The following is an 18,434-nucleotide window of genomic DNA, read 5'->3' as shown; positions in this document are numbered from 1 at the left end:
CACGCCCTATAGTGAAAATCTCTCAAAAAAAAAAAAAAGTTTCTATTTATATCCCTTTCTTGGGGAGTACTACTGCTGTTATGCAAATTAAACGAGTCCTCATCCTTTTCTGAGCCAGCATGGCTTTCATCTTCATGTTCCTCTTCTACTCCATCCCTTTTTAATGCTTTCAAAAATTCACTCTTCTTATCAGTGCGCATTCATGTAAGTTTGGTTAGACTAGGCTGCTGATTAAGTTTGTCAACAAGTGAAGAGGAATTTGAGCGATTACACCACTCTTTCACTGAATTTGTTGATGTACTAAAATCTTCCCAGTTGACTTAAAAGCATTAAAGTTGCCAACACCATATGTAGACTCATGAGGAAAAGAAGTCCCAACTTTATTTTCTTTAGTTTGGCTTTTCCATTGTGTAGGCTTTGTAGGTGGTGCAGCAGGTTTAGGAACTAAGCCTTTATAAACACTTGGACCAGTTCAGTTCTTAACTGGCTGTGACTGAAGATTTCCTACTACTGGGAATCCAGATAGCTGTAAGTCTTTTGTGTTACCTTTCTTAATGACCAGCATCCTTGGGGCTCTAGATTTAGGATTCAGAGGATATTCTAAGAGAGGAGCTTGGAAGATTTTTTTGGTTGGGTATGTGTGTGTCTGGGCGTGTAGGCCCCACACACCTGTAGCTAATGATTTATTCTGATTTGGTTCTCTCTCATATTCAGGATTTAAAGATGGAAAATCTTCAGCCTCAAACTGTTTACGTTCTCTCTTGTCTTCTTTCCTCCCAGCTTCATTGTCAGGTATGTTGTTTTCATGTAGTCCTTGGTTTTTCCCAGAATGGAAAATACTGTTACGAGAACGGAAACTTCCACCATGGTATCCCCCTCGATGATTTATGTTTTCAGTACCATTTCTTCCATGTGTACGCCATCCATTTTTTTCTTTCCTTCCAAAGTTACCTCCATTAGAACGTCCAATACCAGAATCAAAGCCATCTGAGGAGTTGTGTCGGCGACGACTCACATCATAACGATTTTCTGTCCATGGAAAGTTTTCAGAATGTTCTCAAAATTCAGTGACGACTTTGTTGATGATGGTGGAGTAGGACGCAATATTACTGCAAGAAACTGAAAGACTTCCAAGAATAACACAGGATAAACTTACTCTCCTTACAGTTTACAAATGAACATTTAATAATACTTACAAATTCCAACAGGACTGCACAGGAAGGTGTTGGTTTTTTCTCTGTAATCTTTATGTTTTCCGGTTTGTTTTCTTATTTTGTATCCTCTGAAATAATATCCAAGTTCTTTGAAGATACTTGACCTGTGACTATTTGACGTAGAGTTACAAGTCAGCTACCCATACTTCTTTTTTAAAGTTTTCATATGGCTATCTCCAGAATTAGCCAAGTTCCTTGGATTTAAGATCAAAGTCTTCTTTATTATTCCATGTACGTGTCACTGTTGTACTTATCCACTCCAGATGAAATAATCCAATTTATAAGCCAAAAAGCAAAAACAAAAAGAAAAGTTCAGATCTGAAGAGCATTCCTAAACATACAGAGAGACACACACAGCTATCTCAATACTACCACGCTGCCGGGAAACTGCAACATCTTAAATTTCCACGTAAATAAAAGACAAAAGGAAAAAGATGCTGTATTCTTTCAATGTCTTCATTTAGAAAAGCTGTCCCATTATGACATGAAAACAGCTGAGGTCAAAAATTCCTAAAACTTGTAATAAAGGTAAAAATAAACTACATGAAACTTCAGCAATATTTAAACCACAATTTGAAACTGCTTAAACTACTCAGTACACAAATTAAACATATCTTACAGTGCTGGCTGAAGAATACCAACAATAGGGGAGGGGTGAAGGGAGGCGAAAAAAATACCACCAACTGAAATATTTTAACCAGTTATATAATCCGTTTGAACCAAAATACTGAAGAGAAGCCTGGGTCTCTTTTTTAAGTAGCTTGTTGAATTGTTCACTACTATGGATTCACTTCAGAGATGATGCTTGCCAATTTTAATAAACTTCTGAGACGAAAATACCCCCCAAAACATTGTAATTCCAAAATGGCCACGTGAAATATCCGGGGCCTTTTACCCAAAACCTAGATGATGATCTTATCTGTGTAACGCAATCACCTTCTGCCCCACCAGAGGTGCCCCTGGCCTGGGAGTGCCGCTGCTCTCAGGAGGAGGTTTTCGGTACTTTGAATAATCCCCTTTTGCCGCTTTTCCCTCCCCCACCACCAGTCTCAGTCCCAACAGCATATTGTTAAAACACCACCGTGAAAGCCAATATTGGGAGACTTGTAAAATGTGTCTGCAAGCCAGACGTTTTTCCACCTGTGAGACACCATTAGCAAAATACAAAACAAAGCAACACAAACGAAAGAAACATCTCCAATGAACAATAAGATAACATATTTTATTTCATTAAAAATATTTTTCGAAAAATACTTATAAAAAACTAATTTATAATAAAAAGAGTACAGAAAAGAGTAACATATTTTATTTCATTAAAAATATTTTTCGAAAAATACTTATAAAAAACTAATTTATAATAAAAAGAGTACAGAAAAGAGTAACATATTTTATTTCATTAAAAATATTTTTCGAAAAATACTTATAAAAAACTAATTTATAATAAAAAGAGTACAGAAAAAGGCAAAAGCAAACGCATGAAACAAACATGACATGGTTAGCAAGCAGCAAGTCATGCTAGCTCAGAAGCATGTATGTAAGAACAAAAGATGAGACTAAATAGAAGATTTGAGAACAGAATAGGTTTTTAAAAGATTTTAAATTAAGAGTAAATATATCTAAATATATTTTTAAAAGATTTCTTTAGGTAGTGTAGAGGATTGCTTGGAAAGAGAGGGACAGAACATTAATGTTCTATTAATTTGGTTCTTTCAGAAATATTATTCATGATCTCATGATTAATACAAACCAAGAAAATCATCGGAACAGCAGATGGCATAGCAGCTACATCACTGGTCTCCTACAAGACCATCCGTGTGGTTCGAGTACCGAACATCATGGTTTGAAACTCACACTGGGCATGTGTGCATGCATGCCCAAGAACCTGGGAGGAGAATGGAAAATGGATTGTGGTGTGGCCATCTCCCCTGGAGCAGGGGGTGATTTCTCATCTTCCCTCTCACTGTCTCTGTCTCTCTTGCTCTCTGGCGAGTGTGCATGTCCTAACACAAAAACCTCCAAGAAAATCATCCCTAGGTCTTGTGAAATCACAATCTAAGCCAAATAGAGTCATATGCCTTTCATCATGAAATCAGAGGATCTTTCCATTGCTTTTGAGGCAAGAAGGAAGCTCGAGTGTTTCTGATATTGCTGTCCCATCTCCCAGCTGTGACCAGTCTGGAGGCTGGAGCATTACACACTAGACCTCAATATAGATACGGTTCTTTTAGCTAGGTCAGATAACAAAATCTCCCTCAGTGACCTTTGAGAGGCTATCTCAGGCATTCCCCAGAGAGCCACAACAGATGGCTGGAATACAAATTGACAGATTACCATAGGAACTAGGAATGAGATACGGCCCTCTCACAGAGAGGAGAAACAGGTAGTGTCTCCCAGTACTTTAGTATTTGTTTATCTGGGGCCTCTTAGCGGGAAATTACTTTCACTTCCCCTCTTCTGTGCCTTAAATGTTTTTGTGTCACTGTTAAAGGCTAAAAGGTTGGAAAAATGACCTGTTTTTTGTTTGTTTTGTCTTGTTTTAGGGCCTAATAATTTGAAAGGAATGAAATTAAATTCTTTGGGATTGAAAACAGACAGAAGATGAGTGATGAAACAATTGGCCACTGATTTTAAACACTGAAATTTTGCACATTTCTTTAAAATTTACCATACTTTTCATGAGAACTGTATTTCCTTCAGACTCTTTTCCATTTTTTTAAAAGTACAATTAAAATAATGCTATGATTATAAATTTCAAAACATGACTGCTGTTAAAAAGCCAGAGAAGTCTCTCTCTTTCCAAAAAATCCAAAAAATAAAAAAGTGCAAAACAGAAGTAGCTTATCGAAAGGTAAGCATAGTGTTACATGTAAACAGCAGCATCAGTGAAGAGAGAAGTAGAGTTTTTTTCTTAGTGTGAAGGTGGGTTGTGGCATTTGTTTCCCCTTGTGTATCCTGTCATCCTTATTGCTCACGTCATAGTTTACTTCAGTCAGGATGGTGAGAATATCATCGCCTCTGAAAAACAAAACACAGCAGAACATGGTGACCATCCATGGGCAGAACACTGCTGATGAACTGTTTCATTTGCTGTGCACAGTGACAACGCTATAGTTCTTTCTCTGAAAACATCAGGCAATTGAAACCCAAAAATTGCCAAACCAAGACCTACTAAAGCTGTCCAGGTAAAAGAACAGTCTCTGGGCTTAATAACTTACTTTTAATGTATTAGGGATCTCTTCTGACCATCGGAGACATCAGTGTCAGTATTTGGCTTCTTGCTCTCCTGGCCTGTGTGCCTCTCACTGTGTAACCCATAGGCTCTTAGTCTTCGCCATCGCCTGAATGATCCCCAATACCTTCTGCCTCAAATTAACATCATTTCTTTGGATTCTTCTCTAATGCAATCAAACTTTAAGCCAGTGAATTCATACGTCTCTGCAGCCACCTCTACCTCTTTCTCATCAGAGCCTCCTAGCAGTTTTGTTGGGCAATCTCTTGGTCTACTTCCATGGCCAGCCCCCAGAACCTGCAGGATTCATGATCTGAGTTGCAAAATGAAAGCATCTCATCGATGCTTCACCCTTTCATATGCCACAAGAAGTTCTCACTCTTTTTTTTTTTTTTAATTTATTTTTTTATTTTTTATTTTTTTATTTTTTGGAGAGATTTTCACTATAGGGCGCGTGCGCTCGCCAGACAGACAGAGAGAGACATTAGAGACAGAAAGCGAGAAATCACCCCCCAGGGGGGATGGTCACGCCGCAATCCCTTCTCCTCCATTCTCCTCTCAGGATCTTGGGCACGCAAGCACACGCGCCCGGCGTGAGTTTTAAGCCACCGGGTCCGGGACGCGAACCACGGTCGACTACATGGGAGTCCAGCGACATAGCCATTACGCCAACTGCTGGTTCCCAAGAAGTTCTCACTCTTCATATACTCAAATCATAAAGACATACCAGGCTAGAAGGAACCTGTAGAAGATTTCTTGCTATTCATCTATCAGTTGTGTGTGCTTTGGGGTAAACTGTGACATAGGAAGCCATAATTTAACTAAAGGAAGTAGATCATATAATAAATGAAGGGTGCTTCCCTCTGTTCATGGCTCCAAACAGACCAAATTAGTGGAAATATAAAAGGCTCCTCGTCTTTGCTATGTACCTCTCACCATGTACCAAGACAACCGGTCTGAAGCTGATTCACTATTATAGAACTTTTGACAGAATTGGAGGATCTTAAGCAATAAAGTGGGTTATTGCCTTCTTGGAAGACATCTAAAACTAGTTGAATAAGCTCAGTCATGCTTCTGTCTAACGACAGAAAGCAGGACTGTATGACTTCACTATCCTTCCCAGCCGTGATATCCTGCTTGTCCTTTGAGGTGCTAAATAAAGGAAACCCCTCAATAAGTGTTTCAATTTTTCCTCCTGTGACTAAAGATGTTAACATTTGTCATCTCTCCCATTTTGCAACTGACCTGGGAAGTATAGCTATGCGATCCATAGCTAGATAACCAGAGATGAATAGAAATTACTTCCCTTAGACACTTATCTGTTCTGTTAATATTACCTCACATATAAAGCACTTTCCAATGGGCTCTGAATGTGGATATGTGGTAGGAGTGATGAGAAAGGGGGATAAGTAGTGTAAACTTGAGGAGGATTGGGTAAGAAAAACTTACCGGGGACATCTTTCTCTCAGACTCTGGCAAAGTGACTGGATATACCAGGATCCCTCTACAGTGCTTCGATAGGAAACACAGTTGTTCACTGTGGCCATCCCCAACAGAAAGTCAGCTTCATCTGGGATATATCTCCTTTCAGGTGAGTCCATTTCCAAATAAGCTTCCCTCTCCTCTGAGTCGGTTTCATAAGGTACCCCTTTGTGGTAGTTATCCCCTTGACAAGCCTGAATAAAAAAGACTTTGGGTTTCCCAGCAAGGGAAGGGCACTTGGAACCAGTAAAATAAGAGGTCAGCTCATATATGGAGGCCTCCTGTCCATCAGTGCCGTAGACAATGCCCTTGTCTCCATGGGAGAGGATACAGCAGACGAAGCAATCCTTGCTATTGTGATTCTTGCGTTGGTAGAATTTCAAAATATCACAGATATTTTTAGCAGTGCAGTCTTTGTAATGTACTATCTCAAAATGAAGTTCACTGAAGGTCTTGTCTAAAGCCTCTGGAAAGCAAATAAGAAAAGTCATGTTAGACCAAAATAATTTCCATACCTCTTCCCAGAGCTAGACATAACAGGTTCAACATTGACAGAAAAGTATTTGAACCAGAACTTAAGAACAAGGTGTTCTATATTAGTAGCTTATTAGTAGCTCAGGCTTTAAATAGTTATTGTACCAACTGGAAACATTTCCAAGTTCTGAGGCAAAAAAGGGGAGTGTGTTGTTATTAGCCCATTGTCTTTTCTAAACTAATTTACAAGCTGTGTAAACCAGTTCTACCAGAACAATTTAAAAGATGATTGTATTGAGGGACCAGCAGTTAGCGTAATGGCTGTTGCTGGACTCCCACATAGTCGACCGCGGTTCACATCCCAGACCCGGTAGCTTAAAACTCACGCCGGGCGCGTGTGTGTGCGTGCCCAAGATCCCGAGAGGAGAATGGAGGAGAAGGGATTGCGGCATGGCCATCCCCTCTGGGGGGTGATTTCTCGCTTTCTGTCTCTCTGTCTCTCTCTGTCTGTCTGGTGAGCACACGCGCCCTATAGCAAAAAACCTCTCCAAAAAAAAAAAAAAGATGATTGTATTATTTATATACTCTGAAAAAAGGCACAACAATTTTTAATAAAAGATTCATATTTATTTTATACTGAACCCTCTTAAAATTATTTATATTAAAATAAAATATTTTTTAAATAGACCCAAAACATCTGTTACAAAAAGTTATTCTCTTCCTACCCCTTCCTATTGCTCAGTTATATTCCATGAAGACAACCACTTTGAACTTTTAAATACTCTTTATGATATCTGTCCCTATTTTATAATGAATTCAGGACACTACTATTTATTCATTTTTATTTTAGACTTTTGTATTGATTCTTATTATGGAAGATCACCAGTTGGTGCTCCTATGCAGTTATTTGCAACTTTTGGTTGAATCCACTATAGTATTTCTATTAGTATGACTGCATACATATCATGTTCTTTATATTTTCTTTCTTATTAAACTTTTTGTCTTTCCTGGAATTAGTAATTGCACTACTTTCTCATTTGCTTTGTTTCCTAGTTGCTTAACATTATTATTATTATTATTTAATCCAAATGCTCTAATAGATCTGGTCTTTCAACGATTTGTCTGACTCATTTTTATTTTCTTCTGTAGCACTCCTGCAGCATTACCCTTTTCAAGCATTATATCAATTCTGTTCCAATTCCACCTGGCTGCTCCTTAGGCTTGATGACCTTCTCTTCTCCTGGAATATCTGTATCTTCCACAGTACAGTCCCTACTTCCTGAACCCAGCATGATGCATTAATGGCTTACTAATTAGTTTTGCTGGAACATATCCACTAGTACATGAGGAATAAATTTTGTAGTCCTTACATGAGTCTTTATTTCTACTTTCATACTTCTTGATACTTTGTGTTATGCTTTTGTGTCACTCTTTCTCAATTTATTAGGCCCTTTCACTCTGGAGACTGTGTCATTCAGTTCTGTTTCCTCCTATTTTCTCTGTCCTCTCCATCTAGAATTCCTGTCAGAGGATGGATGTCCCAGTTTTTCCATTCCTTTTTCTTTTTGTCTTGCCTACATTTTTTTGTTGTTGTTGTTATACAGCACATATGCTCATCAGAGAGAGAAGAGACAGAAAACAGAGAGAAAGTGAGAAAGCACCTTCCAGGGACCAGCAGTTAGCATAATGGCTATGTCGCTGTACTCCCACGTAGTCGACCGCAGTTCGCGTCCCGGACCTGGTGGCTTAAAACTCACACCGGGCGCGTGTGCGTGCATGCGCAAGATCCCGAGAGGAGAATGGAGGAGAAGGGATTGCGGTGGCCATCCCCCCTGGGGGATTATTTCTCGCTTTCTGTCTCTCTGTCTCTCTCTGTCTGGCGAGCGCACGCGCCCTATAGCAAAAAAAAAAACCTCTCCAAAAAGAAAAAAAGAAAGAAAGCACCTTCCAGGGTGATGGCTATGCCACAATACCTTTTCCTCCATTCTCCTCTTGGTATTTTGGGTACACACATACACACCCCTAGCATGATTTTCCAGCCATTGGATCTGGGACTCAAACCATGATCAGTCATGTGGAAATCCAGTGCCTTAACTACCATGATTGGTGGACCCATGACTTGTCCTACTTTTTAAGACTGTCTTCCACAGTCTGAATTTTTCATTTTGGCACTCATATTTTTTATTTTAAAGAACTCTTTCTTGTTATAGTCCCTTTGTTTATTTATTTATTTATTTGAAAAAAGTTTTTGTGAGTGCTCGCCCAAAAGACAGAAAAACAGAGACAGAAAGTGAGAAATCACCCCCAGAGGAGATGGCCACACTACAATCCCTTCTCCTCCATTCTGCTCTCTGGATTTTGGACACACACATACTCACACCTAATGTGAATTTCAAGCCACCAGGTCTGGGACTCAAACAGCGATAGGCCAAGTAGGAATCCAGAACCTTAACTACTGAGCTACCTGCTAGTCCCCCTAATGTTCCTTTTTTATAACATCTTGTTCTTTTATAGATCTTTTACTATTTCTCTAAAAATATTAAATATCACTTTTTTAAAAGTACCCTTTTTCTCAACATTATCTTTTTCATTCATATTGTTTCATTTTTTTTCTGATTTGTATTGCCTCTTTCTTTTATATAAGAAGCTTTCTTCTTAAGCCTTATGATCCTGAGATGTCCATTAATAAATTAACTATTCAATTAAAAAGTTGATTGAGGCTGGTTCCATGGCACAGCAGTAATATGCTGCTCAAGAGAAGCCAGATCCCACATGATAACCATGGTTCAAATCCCTGGCCTGGTCAACCTGAAATATACTAGGCATACATGTGAGTGTCCAAGATCTGCTGGGCTGGAAGACTGGAAGAAGGGGATCGTGGCAAGACCAGATTCTGTGAGGGTGCTCATATCTCTCTCATGCGCATATGTTCTATCATGAATAAAGAAAAAAGTTTTTTTTTTTAAAGTTGATTGAAATCCTGTTTCTGTGCTATGGTTTGTTCACTGTTAAACTTCACAGCAGGGTAACTGGTCAAAAAATCTGAACATTTCATTAGGAGACCCAGATGTCATTGGCTCTCATCCCAATACTAACCAGGACCACCCCTGCTTAGCTTCCAAAATCAGACAAGATTGGGTACATTCAGGGTGGTATGATCATAGGCCAGATGTCATCATCTATAGATCTTTTATCTGGGGTGCTATGGCTTGAATATTTGTCCCTTCATAAACTCACATTTAAACATAATCCCTATTATAACTGTATTAAGGAGTAGAACTAAATAGCATGATGCATTAATGCATTAACCTATTCATGCATTAATGGATTAGTGAGTTATGATGAGAGTGGACTGCTTGCTAGTCCATCTACCATGTTATGCTATGTTATGACACAGTAAGAAGGCCCTCACCAGATGCTGATCAGACACTGGCATCATGCCCTTGGACTTCCCAGCCTCCAGAACTGTAAGAAATAAATTTCCTTTCTTTATAAAATAGCCAATCTCAGAATAGGTTATAGCAACAGAAAATGGACTAAGACATTGGGGCTTTAAGGATCTCTGAAGGAAAAATTCCTATCTGCTGTTAGTATTTTGGGGACCACGTTGAGTTAGAGATCTTACTCGATAGCACCAGTAGGTTGAATTTTATTTAATCTGTTTTCAACAAGTTGCTTCATTTCTTTCTTTGATAAGCCTGGTATCCCCACCCCAAGTCTAAAGCCCTTATGGATCAATTTTACAAGAAAATAAACTTCCTGTCCCTTATGATGGCAGAATAGGAAGAGTTGCTGACTCTGTGAGATGAGCATATGGATTTGGGGGTATCATTGTGCCTTATTCAGACTTTCAAAGAGTTTCCTTATTTTCAGCTAATTTCCACACTACTGTTTGTATCTCCAATTCCTGAATTTCTCCAAGATTCTGTGAAATAAATGAGCTTCCTGGTTTTCTATTTTCCCCACTGTAATCACTCAGTTGTAGCTTTCTCTGTTAAGTCTATTATTACCTATCCTCCTTTATTCCGTTTTTCCAAAAATTGTTTGAAACCCTTCATTAACTGTGGTCTCCATTCTTGTTCTCTTGATATTGTTTGAATTATATGCTATTTATTCTTTCCTTAACATTTTGTCAGTATCAGCATATCAGAGCTAAACATAAATCATCAAAGGACAATCCAGCATTAGGAATAGAAAAAAATAATAACTTTAAAATGTAAAGGAACCTTGTTTTGTTGGAAAAACTCTGGCAAGACAAACATAATGTATTGGTTCTATGGGAAACTTCTGATTCCCTTGGAAATGTGTGGTGTTGATGAAGAAAATGACTATAAGAAGATTTAATGCTAAGCAAAGTAAGCTAGACTATGAAAGACAAACACTGTATATCCCTCTCTCAATATATACCAAATGTCAACACTCTATGGCAGAAATGGAAAGATCTGGAGATCTAATAACAGGAAGGATAAGTGTAGATACCATAGCCTATAAGGAAAGGGAGTGGATGGTAGAGGATGGGTGGTATGGGGAAAGGAAAGAAACATTTAACACAGAAGAATGTAAAGTTCTCTATCAAAAATGATGTATGTGGTAATATCCTTGATTTAACTATCATGCACTGCATGCATACTCTGAAAAACAATATTGTGCGTTATGGAGATGTGCAATAGTTGAATGTAAATTTAAAAATCATACAATAAGTTAGAAAAAATTACTATAAAGCAGTTCGTGAGGCACTGCAGCCAGACAGAGGGGAGCATCTAGAAGAAATAATTCAAGGAGCTACTTTTACTCATTCAACTTAGAACATAAGAACAGGAACAGAAAAAACAGGATGTGCAAATTCAAATGCCAACCAGAAACCAGCCAATCACAAGCCAGATTAAAAAATAAAACAACCCAACAGGAAAACCCAAGTAGAAAGGGCCCAACCTGGTGGCACAGTCAATAGCAAACTGAATAGCAGTGCTGGAAGTCACATGGTCAATCACAGGTTCAGATCCTGTGTCCATCTAAAAACATATCAGGTATATATGTATGTCCCTAAGATCCTGATAGACTAGAGGGGCAGGGAAAGGGGACAGAAGTATGAAAATACTCCATCAAGGGTTCTTTTCTCTCTCTCATACATGTGCACATGCACTTTCTATCATGAATAAAATTAACTTTTTTAAAAGCTGCCAAAAATAGAATTAAATGTTATTTCTGTAGAAATTTTTAAATATTAAACAAATAGAAATCAAAGGTCTGTAACTTTTTTTTTTAATACCAAGTACATAATGACAAATGATGTGATCAATAGGCTTAAGCCCTGTAGCTTTTTAAAAATTTGGATGGGGCTAACAGATGGCATGGAGGTTAAGGCACTGGATCTTATGTGGCTGACTGGTTTGAGTCCTGGACTTGGCAGCTTGAAAATCACATTGAGCATGTATGTGTGCCTGCCCAAAATCCAAAAAGAAGACTGGAGAAGGGATTCCATTGTGGCCATCACCAATGGAGGGTGATTTCTCACTTTCCCTCTCTTCCTCTCTCTTTTTCTGGCAAGTGCATGTGCCCGGTAGCAAAAAAAACTAAAAGATAAATAAATAAATAATAAAATAATAGTAACCCTTGAAATAAATGTACTTGAATAAACAAGTGTTAACAGGGGTCATTTAACAGTCTTGATTATTATAATTAGTCTACATTAATTTTCTAAATTTTAATCAATTTAAAAAATAACTCATTAACTGATGGTGTGATTTATAAATACCATTTTCAAAAGTTCTTTGATCAAATTGAAATTACCGATATTGATGTGTGGCTTTGGATTATTTCTGTTATTACTTTTAGATGTAGTCAGATTCATATACCACATTATTTTTTCATTTTTATTCACATATAGGAAGCGATAAATCACCCCTCGGGGGGATGGCCATGCCGCAATCCCTTCTCCTCTATTCTCCTCTTGGGATCTTGGGCACACATGCACACATGCCTGGTGTGAGTATAAGCCACCGGGTCTGGGACTCGAACCGTGGTTGGCTACATGGGAGTTCAGCGACATAGCCATTACGCTAACTGCTGGTCCCTAGGTTCTTAATCTTAGCTTAAACAGGCTGTGCAAAAGAATTTCTGGTGAGTTTAACATTTGAAAATGCTATTTCTGCTAAGAATTCTTATTTCTCCTGTACTCAATAGCCCACCTATTGTAAATGCTGCTTCTTTTCTATAATATTTTTAATTGCCAGAAAGCATTTGTGCTCATCAGGGATTTTTTGAGAGAGAGAGGAAAGCCCTCCCCCACCCCGCGGGTGTCATCATTTCTAGAATCCTTTTTCTTCCATTCCTCCTTCCTGCTAGGATTTTGAGCATGCATGCACCTGTTCCTGGAATGTTTTTCAAGTTGCTAGGGCCAAGATTCAAACCACAGACAGCCATGTGGGATCTGGCTTCCTTAACCACTGCACTATAGCCAGCCCTTTAAAAACTTTTTAAATTTCTTTAATGAGAGAAAGACAGATAAGGATCCTCAACAGGGTTTTATCATGCCACACACAGTCCCCTTCACATAGCCCTCCAGCTCATCAGGATCTTGGGCACTCCAATGTGTTTCAGATCAACTCAGGATCAAGTCCACAGCCAGCCATGTGGCTTCCAGCACTGCAGGTTAGTAACACCTGTGTACCAAGGCTAAGCCTATAAATGCCACTTCTATGAAGAATCTTGATATCAAGGCATTTTTTTAACCTAATATGTTCTACAGAACTACTCATTAGTTGAATTACAAGAAAAATTTATTGTTGCTTTTCATTATAAACTTTTTAATAATATTTGACATTTTACCTTTATTCATACATTGCTTTGATTTAAAAATATAAATTAAAAAAACAAAATCAGAAAACTAACATATATAAAAATGTATAAATTCTCCTTGGGGATATATATTTAAATCCCTTTTCTTGAAACATGTGGCCTTTTGATACAGGTTTCGTTCTCCCCCCTTCTGATAACAAAACAAACAAAAAAAATAGGGACATAAATATTTCACATCCCTCTCTTGGATTCTACTGTACCTGCATCCACGTCTGTTCCATTCCTGTCCTTAATGCTCTGATGTTTGGGTACCTCCATACGTGCTTGGCTAAAATTGTGATTGTTGAAGATCAGACAGTAGCCCCGAGGTTTACTTTTCATTCGATAAACCTTGTCCAATGTCTGGAAAACAAAAAACCCAGCCCAGGAGCTGACTCTGTGGATCAAACATTAGAAGGTAAACAAAAAACTACCTAATCAGGAGATAGCCTCTAAGCCAGACTAGGGAACAAGTGCACTTTCTATTGCTCCACTCTCACTTGGGAGTGTTTCCCTGAAGAACTATTTTCTGCTATTTCTCTCACACAGGATTTCAAGACTTCTACCCCATCTTTGGAAAGCCAGCATCCCATCACTGGGGCATCTCAAGCACATATGTTAATACTGTTGTCATCATTTTTAAGTTATCACATTTGTTCTTATTTCTGCTTCCTTTACTATCCATAAGACGCTTCAAGTCAGGTAACACCTGTGCCAGGAGTAAGGCTTCTTTGACTTGCGAGAGCTCAATCAAGAGTTGCTGAATGAATGAATGAATGTCTCTGGGCTGGACCTCCATGACCTAGGTTTTCTCTGGGCTATCCATTCAACTCATCCCTGCTTCTTCATGAACAGCTGAGACTTCTCGTGTGACATTTTATTTTATTGTTTTTTTGTTTGTCTGTTTGTTTTTGCGAGAGGCCAAAGAAAGAGACAGGAAGAGGGAAGGAGAGAAATGAGGCATGCTGTAATCCCTTCTCTTCCATTTCTCCCTCCTTTCAGAATTTTGGACTCACACAAGCATGTGCTAGTCATGTTTTTCAAGCTGCTGGTCTGGGACATGGACTACGCAATCAGCCATGTAGGATCTGGTTCCTTCACCACCAGGCCATGGGCTGGCCCGGGATGCTCACTGTAGAGTACTATACTGTTTAAAGAGTGCCATGTTACTTCAGTTAAGCCTTTATTTTCAGTGAGAGGGGTCTGGTAATTTTCTCAGGTCTCTCTCAGGTCTAATTCAGTTGTTCAGGGTTTCCTCTGCTTCCTGCCATAGGGAGGAGTGAAAGGGTTAATGAGTGAGAATGTACCTGGTGAACTGTGGAAGGTCCTGTAAGGAGAAGATATTCTGTCTAGAAAGGACATTTTCTGCTGGCTCATGGAGATGACACGTAGAGATGGCTAGATTAGGAGTGTTCACCCCTTACAACACATCACACAGCAGAAACCTCCTGACATGTCAAGCCATAGGAAGGTCTTTGCCTTCTCCAGTCCTGCTAGACTCTTCTTCCAAAGCATTCCCCCTGCTGCCAAAGGGTTGAGTAGGAAACTTCCCACCCCACACCCCTATACCCACCAACTATCCCAATACCTTTGTCTCTAGTTTTGAAATAAAGCTGAAACATATAGGAATCTAAAGAGATCACATTTAAAAGCTTAAGTCACATTTTTAACTTCTTGGGTTCTTTTCAACTGTTCTCAAAATTTTCAACAAGTATCACCTGCTATTGGTTTCCATGGCAGTGAAGACAAAAATTAAAAGCTAATAAATAAATACAATGGCTAGTCTCTGTGATGCAAAGGGCAAGAGGATGTGGTGATGCAAAGTGAAAGAGGATGTGGAGGTTGGTTTCCATGTACCTGTGACTCACTGTCTTGTTCTCTAGAAGAATCCGCCATTGCCAGCATTCCAGATGGCCCCTCCCCTACAAGCAAGGAAGAGACACATATATAGTGAGACATAGCAGGAAAATGCTTTGGTAAAGAAATAAGATAACATATGGTTCTCTTTTTTTTTTTTTTGGAGAGATTTTCACTGTAGGGCGCGTGCGCTCGCCAGACAGACAGAGAGAGACATAGAGACAGAAAGCGAGAAATCACCCCCCAGGGGGGATGGTCACGCCGCAATCCCTTCTCCGCCATTCTCCTCTCGGGATCTTGGGCACGCACGCACACGCGCCCGGCGTGAGTTTTAAGCCACCGGGTCCGGGACACGAACCACGGTCGACTATGTGGGAGTCCAGTGACATAGCCATTACGCTAACTGCTGGTTCCCCAACATATGGTTCTCTTAAGAGAGATTTTTGCTATAGGGCACATGCGTTCACCAGAGAAACAGAGACACAGAAAGGGAGCGCACATGCACACACACCTGATGTGTTTTTCTCCCATAGCAGGGATGGCCACACTGCAATCCCTTCTCCTCTATTCTCCTCTGGGGATTTTGGGCACAAACTCAAATGTTCCTGGTATGGGAGTCTGCTATGAGAACTGAGATCTAGTGATTTCAGGGAGAAAAGCAAAGAAGATGTTCTGCTGAGAAGTCACCCTGGTGGTGCCCACTATGTCCTTTTCTCTGTCTCTGTCTCTTTCTGTCTCCCTGTCTCTGTTTTTTTCACTTTTAAAAGTTTTATTTTGGGACCAGCAGTTAGCATAATGTCTATGTTGCTGGACTCCCATGTAGTCAACCGTGGTTCGAGTCACCGGGTGCGTGTGCGTACATGCCCAAGATCCTGAGAGGAGAATGGAGGAGAAGGGATTGCGGCATGGTCGTCGTCTGTCTCTGTTTGTCTGGCGAGTGCATGTGCCCTATAGCAAAAACCTGTCCAAATAAATAAATAAATAAATACACAAAAAAAACAAAAAAAAAAAAAAAACAAAAAAACAACAAAAAAAAAAACCTCTCCAAAGGAAAAAAAAATTTTCTTTTAAAAAAAATTTTTAAGGTAAAGTTTTTTCTTGGCTCTGAAATCCTCCTTTATCTTGGTAATAATCCCTTTTCCTCCTCCTATCTAGGCAAACAGAAAGGGCAGGCCAGAAGAAGACTGAGTCCGCCATGAGAGCTGAGATCTAGTGATTTCATTTTTTGTTTTTTAAAATTAGCAAATAAATAATTTTTGCTTCTTTGCTTTTTCCTTTTTTTCTCTTTTTTCTTTCTCTCTTTCTCTGTTTTCTTATCCTTTTTTTTTTTTTCCTCTCATCACTTTGCTGCTCAGCCTCCAGGCACTGAGTGTCTAGACAGGTCTAAGTGAAAAGTTGCCAAAATCCAAATATTATTTGTGTCCTCATATTCCTCAACTCCCACTGAATCTGTGACACAAAGGGAGAAAAACACAAGGCCAATGAGTTTGCAGACCACGTCCTCCTGTGAGCCTCTGACTGCTCAGATTGATCTTCTACAAATTAGGAAGAAAGGACTAACACATCAGATGACTAGAAATTACCACAGGAGCACAAGAAATATGTGAAGCCAAGAAAATGCCTCTCCCCCAAGGGAAAAGTATAACTCCTCCTCATCCACAGATAGTACAATGGAACTCATGGAATTGTCTGATAAAGAATTTTGAGTATTCATAGTCATAAAGCTAACAGAAATGGAAGAGAAGAGAGACAATGAACTCCAGAAAAAAAGCCAATGAGTTCCAGGAGGTGAGGAAGTTCTTGTGAGAATTGAAAGAGAAAATATACACCATAAAAAAGAGTCAAATGGAACTGTTGGAGATGAAGGCTATAATACAGGAAGTCAAAACCTCCTTTGAAAGTATTAAAAGCAGACTAGAGCATACAGAAATTAATAGAATCTCAGATGTAGAAGACAGAATTGCTGGACTATTAAAATCTACCACAAGACTGAGAAAATAGCCCTCAAAAAATGAGAATAATGTACAAGTAATACTAGATACCATTAAATGTCCAAACATCTGGATAATCAGTATCCCAGAAGATGAAGAGACTAAGAAGGGCATTGACAATCTATTCTATAAAATCCTGGAAGAAAAATGCCCAAACCTAGAGAGTAATTCAAAGATCCAGACCCAAGAAATACAAAGGACCCCAAAATAGGATCAACCCAAGAAGATCTTCTCCAAGACACATTAAAGCCAGACTGGCCAAAACCACGGACAAAGACAAGATACTAAGATTGGCAAGAGAGAAACTTCAAGTTACCTACAAAGGACATCCCATCAGGCTAACAGCAGACCTCTCATCTGAAATAATACAAGCAAGGAAAGAATGGGAAAATATATCTGAAGTGTTGAGTGAAAAACAATTTCAATCAAGAATACTACATCTGGCAAGAGTATCCTTCATATGGGAAGAGAAGACAAGAACATTCTCAGATAAACAAAACCTGAAAGAATTTGCCAACACCAGACCAGCTCTCCAGGAAGTTGTGAAGAGAGTGCTATTCCTGGAAAAATAAAGTCAGACACACAGAAATAAGTTCTAAAACAACTAAGAAAATGATCAGCTTAATGGTAGGGACAAGTCCAGAGTTGAAAGTTATCTTCCAGAATTTAAATGGAAAGATTGGGCCACAACAGAAGATAAAGTACATGAGATTGAACTGGTGAAATAGAATTTGATGACTTTTAACTAAAACATTACTGATCTTCTATGCTTTGTTTTCCAGTGTTAAGGAGTTTTGTCTTTTTTGGAGTTGTGGGTAGGTACCTACTATTTGAACAGAATCCTAACCTGTTTCCTGGCTTTAAGTATTAGCAAAGTTCTCTTAATTTTATTTTTGAGAGTTTTTTTTTCTTTTTTTTTTTTGCTATAGGGTGCATGTGCTCATCAGACAGACAGAGAGAGATAGAGAGACAGAAAGCGAGAAATCACCCCCCAGAGGGGATGGTCACGCCGCAATCCCTTCTCCTCTATTCTCCTCTCGGGATCTTGGGCATGCACACACACGTGCCTGGCGTGAGTTTAAGTCACTGGGTCTGGGACTCGAACTGTGGTCGACTACGTGGGAGTCCAGCCACATAGCCGTTACGCTAACTGCTGGTCCCAATATTTTTGAATTTGTATTTATTAAAGTTAAAATTGTCTTTCTTGAAATTTAAAAAAAATGTATTTAAAAAAAACCTAGTTAGGATGGCTGCGACTGGCGGCGGGACTTGCACGGGCCCTCCCGGGCTCAGCACGTCCCCCACAGGACCCGCGCCAAGGCGGGGGCAGGAGGCGGGCCCTGCCCCCTC

The 18,434-nt window shown here is 39.3% G+C and overlaps 2 protein-coding genes and 1 pseudogene across 8 annotated transcripts in view; 1 reads left to right on the top strand and 2 right to left on the bottom strand.

The window, feature by feature from the left end:
* The window catches only part of LOC102491315 (vasculin pseudogene), a 3,242-nt pseudogene extending 963 nt beyond the window's left edge, over nucleotides 1-2,279 (bottom strand).
* Nucleotides 1-5,933, top strand: part of FLACC1 (flagellum associated containing coiled-coil domains 1) — a 56,897-nt gene extending 50,964 nt beyond the window's left edge. Inside the window, exon 14 of the mRNA XM_014589559.2 lies at nucleotides 5,913-5,933. The gene's annotated coding sequence lies outside the window, so the exon portion shown is untranslated. The remainder of the gene's footprint in view (nucleotides 1-5,912) is intronic.
* CASP8 (caspase 8) overlaps nucleotides 3,094-18,434 on the bottom strand; it is a 36,610-nt gene continuing 21,269 nt past the window's right edge. For 6 of the 7 annotated variants that reach the window (XM_027773640.1, XM_006153037.3, XM_006153036.3 and 3 more), the window contains 4 exons: nucleotides 15,094-15,158; nucleotides 13,458-13,599; nucleotides 5,893-6,391; nucleotides 3,094-4,229 (listed from right to left, as the gene is read on the bottom strand). In XM_027773640.1, coding sequence (XP_027629441.1) covers nucleotides 4,094-4,229; nucleotides 5,893-6,391; nucleotides 13,458-13,599; nucleotides 15,094-15,158 — 842 coding nt within the window. In that variant the 3' untranslated portion in view covers nucleotides 3,094-4,093. Of the gene's footprint in view, nucleotides 4,230-5,892; nucleotides 6,392-9,811; nucleotides 9,865-13,457; nucleotides 13,600-15,093; nucleotides 15,159-18,434 lie in introns of those variants that run through there. The other variant, XM_027773641.1, reaches the window with a different exon arrangement.

This window comes from Tupaia chinensis, unplaced genomic scaffold (genome assembly GCF_000334495.1).
Source record: "Tupaia chinensis unplaced genomic scaffold, TupChi_1.0 Scaffold000361_2, whole genome shotgun sequence".
NCBI classification, from domain to species: domain Eukaryota; kingdom Metazoa; phylum Chordata; class Mammalia; order Scandentia; family Tupaiidae; genus Tupaia; species Tupaia belangeri.
The sequence above is the reverse complement of the archived record's forward strand: the minus strand, read 5'-3'. Positions and strand labels throughout refer to the sequence as shown.